At 40.2% G+C, this 19,095-nt stretch overlaps 1 protein-coding gene across 13 annotated transcripts in view; it reads right to left on the bottom strand.

The window, feature by feature from the left end:
- The window catches only part of ltbp1 (latent transforming growth factor beta binding protein 1), a 132,636-nt gene that overhangs the window by 50,466 nt on the left and 63,075 nt on the right, over positions 1 to 19,095 (bottom strand). For 12 of the 13 annotated variants that reach the window (XM_041249978.1, XM_041249971.1, XM_041249969.1 and 9 more), the window contains 4 exons: positions 16,947 to 17,024; positions 7,786 to 7,908; positions 4,050 to 4,217; positions 1,221 to 1,445 (listed from right to left, as the gene is read on the bottom strand). In XM_041249978.1, coding sequence (XP_041105912.1) covers positions 1,221 to 1,445; positions 4,050 to 4,217; positions 7,786 to 7,908; positions 16,947 to 17,024 — 594 coding nt within the window. The remainder of the gene's footprint in view (positions 1 to 1,220; positions 1,446 to 4,049; positions 4,218 to 7,785; positions 7,909 to 16,946; positions 17,025 to 19,095) is intronic. The other variant, XM_041249974.1, reaches the window with a different exon arrangement.

Raw genomic sequence — 19,095 nt, 5'->3', positions numbered from 1 at the left:
CAACAGGGTACTCCTGCTGACAGAGGCAGTACTGCAGCGGACTGAGTGAGAGTTTAGGCATAGATGCGCCAGCCTGCCTTCCTACTCGCAGACTGCAGAGCCGGAGTGAAATCCAGACTCTCCCAGCATTCTAACTCCTAGTTTAACACCCCTGAGTGGAGACTGCCGGGCCAACTTAGGCCTTTTATTTAAATAAATATATACATGGCTAGTTTCACAGACCCAGATTATCGCTAATCTTGAACTAACTAATGATATTTCAGGTAAAGCAGTCACAGACTAGTGCTAATTAGGCTCTGTGAAACCATTCGGCAAACAACCCCATTTTTCAATTTTTTTTCCCCCAGACATTTTTATAGTGGTGTAGACTGTTTCTCTCTGCAAGAGAATCCAGGTTGTTTATGATCTGCCAAACATGTCTGGAAACACAAAGAGAAGCAATTTTTTTTTTTTCTGTTCTGGAGCATGGTTCTGCAGCGAATCGCGGCCAAAGCATTTCAAATTTGTTTTCCAACGTTAAACTAAAAGTATCTCATGATGAAAAAAAAAAAATAGTACATAATTCAGAGAGTGTAATAATGTGAAACATATGTAACATCTAACTATTGAAGACTTATGAAGTGAGCATCCATCCAGGATACAGTCAATACATTCAGCATAGTCGATAATGTAAACCAAATGTCAGATTCATGATGAGGTAATGTTAGTAGTACCGTTTACTTGATTTGAATTTAACAGTAAATCATATGTTTGTTCAAATGGAATTGCATTTGAATTAAAGACACTTTGTCAAAGTGCATTGGCAATCTTTGAATTCCTCCTGTTTACATATTTTACACAACCAGACACTAATCAAACTTCAACATCGACCACGATGTAAACGCAGCAACGTACTGTGCTGTACGTGCATGTGAGCATCTGTGATTCGGGTTAGAGCAAATGCAGACCCTGGGCCCCATTCAACGAACCCTTGATGGAAACATTGAGAGACATTCTAAGTTATTTGACAGTGTGAATGATTTCTTCTAATGATTCAAAAAAAATTGGGAGAAACGGCATATTGTAGCATTTTTGTTTGTAATGTCAGTACAGTATAAGGATAAGTTAAGGGTTCTGAAGGGCAGAGGGAGTGTTTTTGGAGCTCTGCGAGAGGGACAGTACTGTATTAAGGAGCAGAGTGTTCTGCTTGGCAGACAGAGGCTGGCTCTTGGTTCTCTCACCTTCTCCCACTGCAGTGACCTCAGGGTGGTGTCTCTTGGAAGAGACCAGGGCCTCCACTGGCTTCTGAACTGCAGGGATGGGTACGGGGGAAGCCACAGGCTCAGTGGCGCTGATCTCCGTCTTGCTGCCACTGTCAGGTTGATTTCTACCGCCATGGATGACCTTTTTATAGGGGCCAGTAACTGTGTAACCCATTCCGCCAGGGCAGATTTCTTTGAAGGCAGCTACACAGTAAAAACAAAAAGATTGCTAAGAACTTTCAGGCTTTTTAAAAGCACTGACTGTATTCTTTATCCAATCCAGTTGTGGTCTAAAGAGCTTAGTAAAGTATATAATGTTTACTACCCTGCTATAGTTAATAAAATAGACAGGACAGCATATTGAGATGTATTTAAGTGTCGTTTTAATATCTCCAACAACAATAGTATAACTGGAACAAATACAATTATAGTACTGCTATAGCCACTGTGGTTTAATGATGAAGCAGCACTCTATACTGCAATCTAGATTTAATTCAGACCATATTGTAAGACTTTGTGCAATAATCAACAACAAAGGGAGATAAAGAATACAGTAACAATCTTTCACCATATATTAATATGAAGCATGCAAATGATCCATACATTAAGAGGGGCATTAAAGTAAGATACTGAGGGCTGGAAAAGGCATGATTGGATGAAGCCAGTCAAAAAAGACGCAATAAATGATCTCTGGTTTTTGTACAGAAGGAGGTTAGTTTGTTAAAAATGTGGCCATTCAACCACGATGCACTATAAAAATGGTTTCAGCTTTAGGTCATTTTAAATTTCTCTTGTATATTTCAATTATAAATAGATCCAGACTGGGATTGCATTTTATTGAGGCACAGCTTTACAATTTTAATTATAGAACCTTTCCCTTTATAGGTTACAAAAAATACAAAATAACCAAAGCTATGATCCATGTAACTGTTTGCTATTGTTTAATGGTGGCATTGCATAAAATGCCAAACAACATCAGTATCACAGTTGTGGTATGTTTTATAATTTGCTTTTCAAAATCTCCTACAAGGATAACAGTGTCATAATGCAACTGTGGCAGGGCAGAAACCATGCTGCTGTAAACAGTGCGTGTGAGAATGTAAGGTGGGCAGGGGTGGGCACCAGTCACAGGTTTGGCAATTCCCCAGTTAGATAATTGAGGATAATTGGAGAATAGCCACATGTATAAAAGGAACCAGAAAGCCTTTGCCTGGTGGATGTTGTGTTGTGTTGTGTTGTGTTGTGTTGCTTTGTGTTGTGTTGCATTGCCTTTGAATCAATCTATGCAAGAGACATATGTTTAGCGGTAAAGAGCAATAAAACAGACAGATCTGTTTTTGAAATCTGAATGGAAACTGGAGCCTTTACCAATTTATTTCAAATCACAGAACCTAGCCCCAGCGTGCAGTGTACTTGGTGGCATTGTAAAATTGCTCATTGTTTCTCTGGATCAAATATCAACTGCTATCAATTGAATTGCACGCTTTGCTGCAGTCCCTAGGAGAGGCTGATTCTGGTTAATTAAATATGCACCACTGGCTCTGTTAAACTCCCAAAGCAGAAACCGTGATTAATTTTGTGGAGAAAAAGTACAAATGGTTTGGCTGTTGAAAAATCTGTTAAATTATGAGCATATAAAAACAAAAATGGAAAATGGGGCTCAAAGTAGCAATAGAGATGTGATGGGTCGTAAAACATTTAAAAATAACAAACACAGCTTCTTTGCCTTAATTACAGCAAAAATAATCAATGTGCGGGTGACATTTGAGCTGATTTCAGCACCTGGATACATTAAATGTACAACCAGTAGCAATACACACCGTAAGCAAGTCACAAAGCAATAAACAAAATAATGATCTGGGTCATCATACAGCACAGCCTGTATGAAGTCCCACAAAATGTCCATCCTTCCTTTGTCTGCTCCTATCCTCCCAGGCCTGGCTGGGCCAGAAAGAAGCTCAAGTTGCAGAGTCCATTCCCGGCTTCGCTACATAGTGTCATCCACCTTAATCCATGTACATATAAGATTCTCTCTTGTCAAAGCCCTTATTCTTGTACCCACCCAGACCCCTCTGTTCCAGAGACATTTCTGAAGTGCTGTATTTATCAAATACTGCATGTACAGTTTAACTAACTTTTACCATAATACAGTTTATGGCCCAGCAGGCGTTAACAAGAGAGGATGTAGTAGAAAAAGACATTAAGGCATAGACACTAAACCTCTCCACACATGTACAGTAATTCTGTATTGAGGTGTTCTCCCATGTATTCTTCACAATGTGTTCTTCTCTAGTTGAGAAGCAAAGGAAGCTGGAGTTGTTTTTAACAATTGTGTTAACAACACACACCAACGTGACAGATAGTAACATCACTCAGACTCACGAAGCACCAGGATAGCGTTGGCTACCTATACAGGATGCAGCTAGGCCAAATTTTCAATAAAAAAAAAAGAGACTACAAAACATGTTATGTCTGACTGCAGTTCTGAAAGAATAATTCCTAATCTGCAGTTGAGAGCTCTATAACCATATCAGCAGGCCAACAGGCCTCACAGGCAAATCAATTTTTGTTGTCTCACTGAACGTCTGTATAAATAAAGCGAGATAAAATCAGATACCATTTTTTTGTTGCTATTAGCAGCTACAAACTAGCAGAAAGATCTTGCATGCAGCAAAAGAAAGAGAGATGTATGGGTTGGATGAAAGTGGAACATGGAGATTTGTGTGTCTGTTTTGTCAGCTCTGTTTTTTGTTTTTATTTTAGTGGTTGTTTGTTGTTTGGTTTAGTTTTGTTTTGGGCGGCCCTTACCTGTTCCAAGAATTGGACATTTCTCACACTGTGGGCCCCAGGCCTTGCCAACACTGCAACAGCAGAGCTGCTTGCTGAGCTGGACAGAGACTGGGTGCATGCACTGCTTTCCAGAACTGAGAAATCGGAAACAGAAGCCTTTCTCTTCGGGGATCATAGGATTACTGGCTGCAGCGAAAAGGGAAGGGAGTTCGCTAAATTGTTACACATAAAAAAAAAAAATTAAATAAAAAAAATAACGATTGAAAAAAAAAAACACACACTTCAGAGTTTCCATCACCAGCATTAAACAGGATACAATATACCAGGGGAAGGTAAGCCCGGCTCTTCCATTCCATTCTATTCCAGGACTCTGGACACTTCTAACCAGGTCCTTAACAATTTAATTGATCTTTAGCAGGGTCAATTAAATAATTGTGGAAAAGGCTGAAACAACGTCCTGCCATTGAACAAAATGGAAGGGGTTGCCTGCCCCTGTAATATACCAACAATTAAAACACATAAAAGCATAAAAAAATGACAGGGTAAGCCAGCAGAGGTGCTTACGGTACTGTGGTGTGTTCCTTGATCACAGGGCTTGAATCAGGATGACATCTGGGAGCAATGTGACCCACTAATAAGAGCGATTAACCTTGCTTACACCAAGCAAACAATGCCATGTTCAAGCAGGGAAACAGACTGCCATTGTTTTCCATGCACAGGCAGTGAAGCAGAAATACAGGCAGTTTTTAAGAGCTGGGGCAAGCAGGTCTACAGGGCGCTCAGAGTATCAGACAGAGAAGGGATCTAATCAGTACAGAACTCCAAAAGTTAGTCGGCCTCGGTCGGGATTAATCTCATCTCTTCAATGTGAAAATATTCCTAATTCTAATAAATGCATATACAGTATCATGCCTCTGTAACCGGTGTCACTGAAGTCATTGTTGGAAGTTCAGAACAATATATAACAGCATATATATATATATATATATATATATATATATATATATATATATATATATATATATAAAACTAGATTGTGTTAGTTTAAAACAGGGGTAGGAATCTCCTGGAGTTAGCAAGGAGCTGTGACGATGGTGCCGTGGTTATCTTCCCTTGCTGTAGAAGATGTGATAAAGCAGGGGTGACCAACCCTGGTCCTGGAGAGCTGCTGGTTCTTGCGGTTTTCGTTCCATCTCAGTTATTTAATTGACCCAATTATTTTCTCAATTGGTAAACGCTAAAAAAAAAAAGTCCAGGTATTTACCGATTGATGACTTAAAGATATGCAGAAAACCTGCAGGATTGTGTCTCTCCAGAACCGGGGTTGGCCACCCCTGTAATTAAGGGTGGAGGAACAACCAAACTGAACTTGAGGTTATGTAGTACAATATGGAATAAATACTTTATGAAGACATTCTACAAAGGTTTTTGTAGCTCTTGAGAGTTTCGTAAGGATTTAGTTACTTTAAGGGTGCAGCACTGCCTTTATGCAGCTGCTTTTGTGTCACACTTAATAATATCCACAAGCTTTTAATAACACAGGGGGAACAGTTTGCGCAGCAGATGTTCTGATTTCCAAAATAACTGCTTTGGTCAATGAGGACTGATGCCTCTTTAACCAGTTTCTGTAACTTCATATAGTCATGGGCCAAAATATCAAAGCATCTTTTTTTTAATGAAAGTTTTGCCTCCCAAACCCATGCCAGAGCCAATGCAATGATCCCCAGTAAAGACACAGCCAGGACACAATACACCAATAACTAACCCCTAAATGAAATGTTGTAGTGCAACCATGGGGACTCAATATACTATACGCTACCCTGTAGCTTAAATGGTTGGATTTAGAGAGAGATACAGAATGTTTGAATGACTGTATTATTATTTACAGCCGTATATTATTTGTCGCTACAGTAATCTTTTCATTTAAAAAAAAAACACTGAAAATGGGAAAAAAGGTTAAGCTTTATCTGACAACACGAGAAATTGCCTGTTCTGTCAAACAGTGAAGGTGTCTTCAAGTCCCTTTACTTTGCATCTCCAACACAAATTGTGCCTGACAACCAGCAATCCCCTCTGATACCTTGAACCAACCAGCTTTGGAGTTCTGCCATGATAAACTACTTCCTAGTTTATCATGTCATTAAAGCTGCTCTCACGTTTGACCTGCTGCCAGACAAATTTAATGGAATCTGGCGATTCTCCCCTGTGCAATTACAATTACCGTAGTTGATTAAAATAATATTTGCATTTATGTGTTAAAGTAATTTTGCAAAGCCATGTGAAAAAAAAAAAAAAGCATTCTGTAGGTAACCAAGCAAAGGCACTTTTTTCTATGCTAGGGTTCTTCTGAGTAAAACATCAGTGCTGTAGATACAGATTTAAGGTTTGCTCATTTGTTATTGTCATGCACATTCATATTAATCAGGGCAGGTACAGCTACATCTTTCAGGACCGTGATTGGCTATATTAAAGATCATATACAAAGATCGGTTATCCAAATCCGTTGCAGAAATTCATGCATGGCAGGCAGATTGTACAGTTTTAACATGCTGATACAACTTACTGCCAAATGCTGTACAGTAGGAACATGAACTATTGTACACCTTTATACATCTTCTCCAAAAGCCTATAAACCTCTGGTAAATTCATTATTGGATTATGGACATAGGGGTCTATTCAATGGATCTAAATTATGGTGGATTGCATGCATTGTTCGATGTATAATTTTCATAGTCTGTGTGGATCAATTGAATAAACCCCACCAACTGAATAGAACTCACTGTATATTCACTATTAATCTGTTGAAAATGACATGAACATTGCTAATTTTTATATAGCTATCCCTGCCAATCAAGCTTATTTGTCCAATTGAAACCCTGGTTTGCTTAGACTAAAACCTTGCTGTACCACTTCATGGACTGAGTGAGCACTTAGATTGATTACCCCTTTCCAGACCGTAAGAGTTCATTTTGTGTGGATGCCTAACCGGTGGATACTGTATGAGACTATGGGGGCAAAGAAGAATGGAGGTCTAACCCATATGGGTCACAAACTAAATGAGTTTAGAGGTCTAAGCTTAAACCTTACATGCAGTCACAAAAACACTGAACAATTAGTTTACATTTGAAACAAGTGGCAGTCTCTGCTTAAAGAGGCCCAGGACATAATGGAAATGAACTGGCACACACACCTCAAAATAAAATGAAAAAAAGGATAGATAAATAAAATGAAAAAAGGATAGAAAAATAAAATGAAAAAAGGGATACATAAATAAAATGAAAAAAGGGATAGATAAATAAAATAAAAAAGGATAGATAAATAAAATGAAAAAAGGGATACATAAAGTGAAAAAAGGATAGATAAATAAAATGAAAAAAGGGATACATAAATAAAATGAAAAAAGGATACATAAATAAAATGAAAAAAGGGATACATAAATAAAATGAAAAAAGGGATACATAAATAAAATGAAAAAAGGATACATAAATAAAATGAAAAAAGGGATACATAAATAAAATGAAAAAAGGATACATAAACAAAACGAAAAAAGGGATAGATAAATAAAATGAAAAAAGGGATACATGAAAAAGTGGACAGATGACGGCACTCATTTGGAGGACGAAAGTGCTCGTCTTTGTCTCTTCCGAGTTAGTTTACAGTGGTGAGCCAGACTGAATAAAAAAAATGTATATAAAAAACAATACAGTGTTATAAAAAGAAAAAGAACTCCTGTTTCTTAGTTTCAATTACTTACGAACACAGGTGGAGAAGGTAGGATCCGGAACGTATCCTGCTTTACAGGTACACCTGTAGCTGCCAATCGTGTTCAAGCAATTCCCGTTAGGACACACGCCTTGTAGCTGGCACTCATTGATATCTGTAAACAAACACGAAATATTTATTTATACCACAGTCAGGTCTTTACTAGTGACAGTCTGTGGGGGTCAGTTTTAATAATGTAAAACAGATTTGAATACCGCCACCTATAAGTAAAGCTGGTACACCTGTGTATCCATTATTCTGTGCCCTATGCAAATGGAGCATGTTTCTCCCAGAGGATGTAAGAAATACCACATGTGTTGCAGGGTGGACAGGTTAATGGTTACACTGTGGGGTACCAGCTGTACTTAGAGAATAGATACAGAGCGGTGCCTTAAACTTCTGAGTTTTAAACTCTTTATTAATCACGCTGATGTGATTGGGGGGGGGGGGCGAGGGTGTACAGTCCTTCTAATAACATCACTCAATTCAATAACAATGCAATGGAAAGGCAACTTCAGAGCTGATTTTGTAGGTGTCGATATTAAGATCAGCAGCTATCTGGATCATGCAAAAACTAGGCATTTGTTATTTTTTCTAGCAAATCGACACACAGATGAACAACATGAACATCATGAGTCTCTCAGGAAGCGGTAGCACTGACAGATCCCTTTTTAAAACAAAGCTAAAGCGTATCAAAGTCAGTCTAAGGGAAGTGTGGGAACCTACTTAAAATGCCTTCCCTTCCTGCTGGAGCTACAGCTGATAACACTGCAATGCTCAGTTACCCGCATCACTGCTGTAATATTAAAACAGCCATAACTCACAAAAGAGTTGAAGAATGCTCGATTGAGAGATCCTTGAGCTTTTAACACATGCAAACATTAAATCTGAAAAAGAGAGTTCTGCTAAAGAACAGCTTGAATGTACTTTCCCATTCAGAGATAAGGGAGTCATTTCTGATGCAGGTCCCCGCTGTGACCCTTTCCTTCCGTCTGCAAACAAGCTGTGATCAGTAAATAGTTTAAATGTTTCCCGTGTGGAAATGGGGCTGATCTCTGCAACTGAACTGAATCCAGTTAAGGGAAAGGACATGAAATGCTTTGAGGAATGACTCTCTGGAACATATTATCCTTATTTTGATCAATACATTAATATTGTAGACAACTTTAAGGTCTATAAAGCTCCCCAAACAAAAGCAAAAGAAAATAAATCCTCAATGATAATGCAGTGCTTATTCCTAAGGTATGTTGACCTCATAAGGAAACATTACTTCCAATCAAATGCCTATTGTTAATGCCCATAAGGTTATATGCAAAGATATAGGATTCATGCAATATGATTTTTGGCAGAAACAACAGTTTTTATTTGAATTTATGCTTCTGTTTATTTATTTCTGTATACACTGCATTTGTTATTACTAATTGGTGAAAATAGTTGAAACTGGTTCAACGGCCCCATAACTACAAATGCACAGATGATATCAGCTGCTGTTACACTATGCACCTCAGTATTTTGTATTGTATTCCAATATGTGTACATAGATAATGCTTTATTAGTATTGTAGGTGCCAAGCTATTAAAAAGTGTATTGATGATGATCACAAAAATCCTTCAATTGCAATTAAAAAAGATATGTGCTTGGTTTGATGTGGAAACCTTAAAACCTTTTTAATTGAACAATGTTCCCAGATTGAAGTTAATATTGTACTGAAGTTTATTTTCCAGTAAAGCTGCCTAACTGTAAAACTATCCCACACTGGAAGAGGGAAGAGGGGTGAGATGGGTAGGGGAGAGCTTCCGTTTTTATTTAAAACAGCCAAACCATCACATTTGTTCAACAATCAAACTTTGGTATTGTTTTTATCTGTTTAAATAACTCCAAACGCATTAGTTCTAACTTGGTGGCCCTCTTACAAATGGAATCCATGAAACCTTACTCTGCAGCTTAATCCCCCACCTCTTAACCTTGCTTCGGTCAAGACCCCCAATCTTGGCTGAGGGATCAATATTTAATTTCATTTTAAATTCAGTGAAAAAATATTGCCATCTGTTTCCAGTTCTATCTTGTTTTTCTTCTCTTGGAGTGCTATAGTGCGCAGTGTACAGCGTTACAGCTCTCCCACTGTAGTGGCAGCTGTCGGGCCGCACTGGGACCTCAGGGTGTTGCTGATGTGACACAGTGTTAGTCAAAGTCAGGTGTAACTATTTGAAAATGAATGATGAACGGATGAACGCTTTACCATTCAAATAAAGAGCAAGCTCTGGAGTCGAAAGGTAAGTGTCTTATGTTGATGCCAGTATTATTAACTCATCAGCTGAAAGGAGGTGATTCGTTACATTTCCCCGCTGCTTAATCACTGACCCCTAAGATTCTGAGTGTCTTTACAGAATCTCGTGTTTTGCAAGCCAGCATTCTATAGCTACAGCAAGACATGTATAGCTATAATAATGCAAATAACACATATCTTTAATTGCCTCTTTCCACCACAGGGGTGAGGACTCTTCCCATAGGGTGCCACTGTAACTTAACTGGCATCTCAATCCATGGAATTGAATGTAAAGGCAGGGGCCGGACCACACGGTTCAAAGATGAACGACTTACCATTCCACTAGAGAGCAAGCTCTGGAGTCGAGAGGTAAGTACGTGTCTTATGCTGAACTCATCAGCCGTTGGGAGGAGATTCGTTACAAAATCCATGTTTTTCATAATAGATGAACATACTTCATCTTCACTACAAACAGGAAACAAACAGTCTGGAATACCCCAGTCCTACATTCACACAGATTAAATCATAGTTTCTCCCTATAGGACTTCTCTGTCTTTCCTACCCCAACGCAAAGGAGTGATGATGTAATATAAGGACTGCAATGATGAGGCATTTATCCCAGAAAGCATGGAAATGACACAGAAATGCTGGATGGTCAGGCCCCTGAGAGATGAGTTAGCTAATGATTAATGCTGTCTAAAGGAAATAACTACACATTGCACTGAAATCAACTGTGTCCTGACTAGCAAGGAAATATTGCTTGTTCTATTCTATAAGTAATTAATTATTGTGTTTCATAATAAAACATATACAAGATTAATTTCCTTATTTTTCATAGAAATGTTTCACATAGCACTTTGGTACAGATGTGAACCCAACTGAAAAAAACACTGTGGTAGTGAGGGCAGAAGAGAGTGTCGCTATTTTAACACACTTAATATCTTAATACTTATGTCAGTGCTGAAACAGCTTACTACAATAAACTGTTCATACCACCTAACCACTGTACTTTTTGTAGCTTTTTTTATATGCTTAAATAATTAATTAAATTGATAACATTTGCAGGCCAGTCCCAATTTAACCCTATCCCTGCAGGGCTGGTGCCAAGACAAATCATTAATAAAAGTAAAGTTAAACACAAAAATCAAACTATAACATGTTCTATTTCTGCAAAATTTTCAAGTCTGTATATTTAAAAAAAAGTGTGTACCAGTAATACCCCCATTGCCAGGAGTCTAGCTGTGGGAGTCCAGCGAGGAGAGGCTGTTGGAGAAAATCTGAACCTAGCAGTGCTCTGAAAGATGCCAACTACTAGACATGTTGGTACCTTCCACCCACCGCTCCTGCTCCCACTACTACTACTACTGTACCTATCTGTCTCACCTGTCCTGCCACGACTGTCTCTCACGTCCCTGTTCTGTCCTCTCCCTCCCGTCCTCTGTCCTCTTTCCGCAGCCTCTCCCCCCCTCCTACTCTGTCCCCTCCCACACTCTATCTGGCACCTTCTGGAACTGTCACTCTTCTGCCAACAAAGCTGATTTCATCTCTGCCTTTGCCTCCCACCTCTCTCTCTCGATTTCCTTGCTCTCACTGAAACCTCCTGATAACACTGATAACTCTCTCCTGATAACACTGTAACTTGCTGCCCTGTCCTCTCTCCACATCCTGTCCCATACTCCGTGTCTCACTGGACGGGGAGGTGGGACTGGTCTTGTCTTCTCTCCCTCCTTACTCTTTTCTGTCCCCTCTAACCTCTTCTCACTGTCTGTTAACACCTTTGAATTTTATGCTGTCCAACTAACATCTCCCTGTCAACTCCTGCAAATTGTACTGTACCGTCCCCCTGGACCTCTCACTCACTTTCTCGATGAACTCAACTGTCTCCTCTCCTCCCTCCCCTCTCTGTCTACCCCAACTGTCCTGTTATGTGATTTCAATATCCACCCAACTCCAACTCTGTTGGATTCCTTCCTCTCCTTCAACTTTTCTCTCTCTCCATCCCCTCCTACATATAAAGCTGGCTGTCAACTGGACCTCACCTTCTCCAGTGCCTGCTGCCCCTCCACCCTCTCTGTCACCCTTCTGGACCTCTCTGATCACTATTTTGTCTCTTTTTCCCTGTCTCTCCCTCTCATTGACTTCTCCTAACTCTCTGTAGACTCTGCTACCTCCACCCTCTACTCCTCCCTCCTTTCTCGACTCCCTCTGTCCCCTCACCTTCCGCCCCTCCCCTCCCCAAACCTGACTCTCCTCTGTGTTCCGCTCGGCAAGAACTGAACTGTACTTTGCTGAAAAGAAATGGAAGAGAACCATACTCCTTGCTGACCTAGACCTCTAATGCTCCCTCCTCTCCTCCTCCTGTACTCTCTGCTCTGCTAAACGCTCCTATTTCCAATCTGTTATCCAATCCTCCATTAACAACCCCTTTGATGACTTTGCCTCTTTCTTCTCCATTAAAATCTCTGATATCTGCAAACTCTTCTACTCTGCTCACTCCACTGAAACTGCTCTCCACTAACTCGCTAAACTCTGCCCGTGCTGCCTCTCTCTCCCCTGTCCTAATTCTCATTGATCTCTTTCCTGTCTTTGACACTGTCGATCACTCTATTCTCCTTTCCTCTCTCGCTGACCTGGGAATCTCTGCCACTGCTCTTGTCTGGTTCTCCTCCTACCTCTCCAACTGCACCTACCAGGTAACCTGGTGTGGCTCAACCTCCACACCCAACCCTCTCTCAACAGGAGTCCCCCAAGGATCAGTCTTGAGTTCTCTCCTGTTCTCTCATTACACCTGCTCCCTGGGCCCCTTCATCGCATCCTATGGTTTCTCATACCATTTCTATGCTGATGATACTCAGATCCTTCTCTTTTCCCCCCCTCTGACCTCACCATCCCCTCCCGTATCTCTACCGGTCTGTCTGCTATCTCCTCCTGGATGCACTTGTATCACCTCAAATTCAAATCTGACCTCCTTTTTCTCCCCTCCTCATCTTCCCCCTCCTCTGATCTCTCTATCTCCATTCCTCTGGAATCTACCATGCTCTCTCCCTCCTCCTCAGCCAAGAACCTCAGAGTAACCCTGGACCCATGTCTCTCCTACTCCCAGCACATCTCCACTCTAGCACGCACCTGCCGATTCTTCCTGAGCAACATACGAAGAATCCAACCCTTCCTCACCAAATACTCCACACAACTCCTTGTCCAGGCCCTGGTACTCTCCTGCCTAGACTACTGCAACTCCCTCCTGGCCGGCCTCCCTGCATCCACCACCCGTCCGCTCCAGCTCATCCACAACTCTGCTGCTCACCTGGTGTTCTCTCTGCCTCGCTTCTCCTATGCTACTCCACTGCTCCATTCTCTCCACTGGCTCCAGATCACCGCTCACATCAACTTCAAGACTCTTGTACTCGCCTACCGATGCCTTGACCAGACTGCACTCAGCTACCTCCAGACCCTCATCTCCCCCTACACCCTTACCGACTTCTCTGTCTGCACCAGAAGACTGGCTGTACCTCCGCTACGCTCCCTGCCTCCAGAGCCCGCTCCTTCTCCATCCTCGCCCCACAGTGATGGAATAACCACCCTATGGATGTCAGGACTGCCCAGTCCCTGACCACCTTCCGGAGCCTCCTCAAGTCATACCTCTTCAAACAACATCTGTAAAACTCAACTCATCCCTTCTAGACAATATAGCACCCTGCCCTTAATGCACTTTAATCCTGCACTTAACCCAATCTGTTGTATTTTGTATTTCACCTGCACTTGGACCTAACCCTGATGTAACTATCAACACTGTTACCTGCTTGATCTGCCTTGAACAAATTGTACGTGTGTGTGTGCATTTTGTATTTGCTCTTATTAGGGCTGAAGTAATTGTATTTTGTATCTTGCTCTTAATTGTACTGTAATTCTTTATATGTAAAGAAAAATTTTTTTTTTGTATAAAACTGTATGTCGCCCTGGGTAAGGGTGTCTGCTAATAACAACCTGGTGCTCCCCCTGTAGGGCACACTCTGTCACCGTGGCACATACCCTTTACTAAATAAGTAGCTTTAGCAGCTTTTTTTCCCCCTCGCCATTATGAGGTGCAGTTTTTAGTCTGTTTCGATGAGGTCATTAACTGCTTGGATCACTTGCAGTACATCACTCACTGCTCCTGGTAAAGGGAAGTCTGTGCTATCAGGGACTGTGTGATGCTACCCCTGCCACACACACACAATGGCAGGTCTATACTTTGTGACGCCCACATTGAAATATGAGAGTCCCAAGTCTGTACTTTTCCTGTGAATAGTCCACGTAGCTGACGGAAATGGGCAAGCCCAGCTTACTGAGGGAATTATGTGGGAATCAATTTTCTGTGTGATTAGTCAGATGGAAATGAGCCATGCAATCTTGTCCTAACCCACAGTACAGTGTATGCATAACTCAGGCAGCTGCATAACAAGCTCCCCACACCATGTTGCCTGTATCTCTCCCACTGTGATTATTTTCCAGGACTTGCATATGTGTGTGTGTGGTTGTTTTTCCTCTTTCTCTGTTCCACAAAAACATGTTTCCTTCTTTTCCGTGAAATCTCATCATGATGTTTTCTTATGTGAGCTCAAATTCTGAAGTGACATCATTGGTGACATCATCAGCTTCAAGTCATTTGTTTTCTGTGATGGCCACTGATGGCATCATCGCTTGTGTTTAGTTTTGTGTGTATTTAATTTGAAATAATGTGAATCACAAAGCCTGCAGCAAGACAGTGCCAGAGTATGTTCATGAAGGCTAACAGGAGGATAAAATGATTAATAAAATGACTCGGGAGCACAATAAATCTGCTATCGGCAACGGAAATGACTGGACAGCTCTCTAACTATGACTGAGAGCTCCCCCACGGATCTGACCATAGCAAGATGAAACGTACAGTAAGACAGACGCCCTGCAGTATCTCCTGACATGGAATAGCATGTGTTGAGTCTAACTGTAGGAGTGAATGTGGCTCTTTCAGGACACAATATCCTGTCCACCCTCATTGTAAAGATTTCCACTGGTACAGTATATTCGCATGATGTTATAGCAGTATTATGGTTTTATCCATGCTTTAATATACTCAATTGTGGGTAACCACACTTCACTGTGATTTTCCCTGCTTTCACTGTGCTACGATTTTTCCAATTCATTCATAACACCGATTAACCATAAAGATGGCGTTTAAAACACTCAGCAGTCCTGTATGTTATATTACATTTTTACCAGCTATATACTGTGATACACAATCTAACGTAAAACCTTTTGTCTATGGTTTAGGTAAACAGTGTCTTATAGTTTAACCATTTGCTTATTGTGATAAAACAGTTTTGTATTCTACTCACCATTGCCTTTCTTATACTGGTGGCTATACCCTTGATAATCACCTTTTACTAAATTAGACATCTAAAAAAAAAAGCTTTACCCACGTGATCACAGCAATTATATTATGATCTGTTGAAATGCGCCCCACACAGATGGCTCTTTGTTTGTCTTGAGCGCACTGCAACAAGACAGGTCCACCTGTGCGGCTCGGGTGCAATTTAAAGTAAATAATCAGGGTTCCGTTATCAATCACTCTAGTGATGTCACCTAGGCTTTGTAACACGGGCACCCTATTGACCCCTAGACCATCAACAGTACACTAGCCTACTGAGAAGTTTATACACCTGAGTGGGCAAAAGGGAGGGGGTAATGAGCAACCCCTCCCTAAATACACATTTCCATAAACCATAGTTTCAAGTGTGGACATCTGAAAACCAATCCCTGGTTTCCCTGTGTAAAAAAAAAAGTACTATACAGAACACATATTAATTGTATCTATAAAAAGAAAAAAATAACATACAAAAAAGTAGGCTGCTCAGCATTGTGGTAGCATTACACCAGATAACCTTCATTCTTAAAAAAACTGACTATTGGGTTTCCGTCAACAATTCCCGTGTGTGAACATGTTTAGCTCTGCATCCAAGGCCATCAAGCAAGCATTTGTCAAAGGAGAAAGCAGCAAGCAAGAGACCTGACTCAGTAATCCTGGTAGAACAAAACGCTGGTCCAGAACCTGCTACCAAAAAGGAAAGCCAGAGAACATGCACAGCAAGGCATTCCGTGCATGTGGGAGCTGTACACACTGCAGTCAGCATTCAGGGTATGTTAAAACTGCCGATCTGAAGAATGTATATAATTTCCAATCCCTGCCTTGTCCCTTGGTAGTGTCCTAAATCCCACTATCTTTCCTAATCGAATCCGAAGTAGCTTGTATGGCTGCACGGGCATTGATGGGTTAATCTTGGTGACACACCGCTGATGTAGTGAAACATGCTGCCAGCACCAATGCATTTCTACTCGTTTTCAGCTGTCATCTCCAAATTCAAGACGCCTCAGAGAAATAAATCAAATGTGGCACCTGCCCTTTCATTCCTCTACGAGTCCTGTGTTTGAATCCAGCCCAAGATGGATTATTAACTAAAGAAAAAAAAAACTTTGGGGTTTGATGGATTGCTAGTGAAGTGACTCTGGGGAATCTACCAGTGGCAGCTGAGATAGAACTGTACACATGAAAAATCAGCTTCCATTCAGTACAGACGGCAGACTTTGGCTCGGAATTTAAGATGCTGGTATTCACCAGCAGAGGGTGCTATAAGCAGGTTAAGACTTGCATTCAATAAAGCATATAGGCAAAGAATAACAAAGAATACATTTGGAAACAAGTCGAAGGCTTGTTTCTTAAGCAGTGCTTTTACAGCCTTTAATGTATATTGCTTTGTTTTTTAATGTATCTGTGGCTATTCTTGTACAGTATAGTGTCCACTAACTTTGAGATACTGGGGGTTTTGTCTTTAGTCTTCACAGATACAAACATTTACACATGCAATTCTTACCTTGGCAATAAGTTATGTTAATCCTCTTGTATCCTTGAGGGCAGTCCATCATTTGCCTCGACCCAGTCAATGGGATAGCTATAACAAAAAACAACGATTGGCTAGTTATTCTAGTAAACTGGGCACTTTACTCAGATAGTTGATACTTCTGAACACATTCCCACTTAGAAACTGTAGTAAAAAATGTACAACTTTAAAATCAAATGACCAAAAACACCACTATTGCAAATTTGGATTGATTGAGCAGGGGTACATGAAACTGAGCGCAGGTCATTTAATTACATTTAATAATTATTACAATGTATGTATGTAATTACAATACACAACATTTTTGAAGAACAAAAACTTAAAACTAAAAAATGTTTTAATGTTATTTTGTCACTCATGTCCAGTATTTGACAGTATTGATACATTACAGCCTCTGTTCTGTACACAATTTTTTTTTCCAACTATCTGCACACTTTACAGTGTATATAATAGCAATAATGTCACTGGCTAACCTGGAACAAACTAGAGAATCCCCTTGAAAACCAGTTAAACGGAATTGCTATATCTTGTACACCACCCTGAACATAAACCACCCTATGTGATGGAGTGAAAATAGTGTTTATTATTTTGTGATTTATTTTGTGTTAATACTGTATTTATTTGTACTGGTACTCGTTTTCATTCACTCATATATAGTAAAAATGTGCATACCTATTCCACCAACAATAACAGAATTGTCTTTATTGTTATATTTAAATGTGCTAATTTAATAAATGGTCAATGGTGTTAGTTGTTTGAATGTATATATTAATTGAATGTAGGAAAGGGTTACGTCTAAGCTTTGATTAAAATTAAATGTGAGAATGTGGCTGGAAATGAACAAACTGTGGACCTCGATTGGTGGTGCAATTAATTAATTATTTGTTTTAAATGATGCAGGTGTATAAAAGAGTATGTTTAGTCTTATAGAGGCTGGAGCGCCAGTGGGCTGCTGCCCAAAGCATCCAAAAGCATGACTATATATTGTTTAAAAATCATTTGTTTTGTTTAATTTGGTGAAATAAAAGTCCTCAATAGCATCGCTATTTCAACAGCTTCCTGATTTCCTGCTTTTTCGTTGGCACCTAACCCTTGCACCCTCTTGTAAAAAGAGAATTAAGCTGACTTATTTATTCATTTGTTTATTTTGTTGTGGAAGGTAAAGTAAGGCACAAAAGGCTTGAAGGATTTAAGTCGTGTAAAGGAGCTAAACAGTACACAAATCACTGTTTGTTTTCACGTAAGCTCATTTATTTACCAGCTACAAGCTGCTCTACTGCACAATGCCCACTTCAAACTGATCCTGCAAATTTCTGCGAAACCCCAAACCCCCGGCCCTCTACAGCTGAACACTAGTGAGCATTAACACTGCCTCTTTGTTGAACGGCCTTGAGTCTCGTGCAGTATTTTGGGAGGAAGATGAAAAGAATAAGGCAGCCTTTTTTTTGGAGAGCAAGTGGGCACCAATTCTGAGCTCCTTTTAAGACAACCACTAATTATGTAGCCATAGTAACGGCTGCAAACTGTCCAATGTTTGTCACATCCCTCATTGTTCTACAAGGGGACTCTGTCTCAATACTGCTAATTACAATCAGATGCTCATGCATTCACTAGGCAAGTTTACAACCTGATTAAGACTTACTAAATGGTTTCCACTGAGTGTAAGCTGGTGATAAATGGGGAAGGCATTCAATGATAATTAGTCTACTTCAAGGACAGATTTCTTCACATCTTCAATTTAGAAACTCAAGAACGTGTGCTGTTTCTTCTGAGTTATTTTAAAAGCACTGGAATTAGTGAACATTGGAAACTTCAGAACTTTCATCCACCACTCAGGAAGCTGCATTTCAGGGCGCTACCAGAGTCCCCAGTTGACCACGGAACAGGATGTTTGGCTTTAAAGAAGCAAAACTGAGTCACTCAGTAGTAGTAATGATAATAAATTGTTCAACATTTTAGTAAAATATGCAACAAAATACTTATTTGGTGTTTGGTTTCTCGTCAACAAGTATGAACTGAATGCCTATCCCTGTTGTTTGTAGGAGTGAAAGGATGCTGCATTTTAAACACAAGCAAGTAAAAGTGATTTATACAGCTAATCGCTATTTGTGTTTGAAAAAGG

The sequence above is a fragment of the Polyodon spathula genome, chromosome 5 (assembly GCF_017654505.1).
Source record: "Polyodon spathula isolate WHYD16114869_AA chromosome 5, ASM1765450v1, whole genome shotgun sequence".
Taxonomy (NCBI): domain Eukaryota; kingdom Metazoa; phylum Chordata; class Actinopteri; order Acipenseriformes; family Polyodontidae; genus Polyodon; species Polyodon spathula.
Note: the sequence above shows the minus strand (reverse complement) of the source record. Positions and strands in the feature narration are given on the sequence as shown.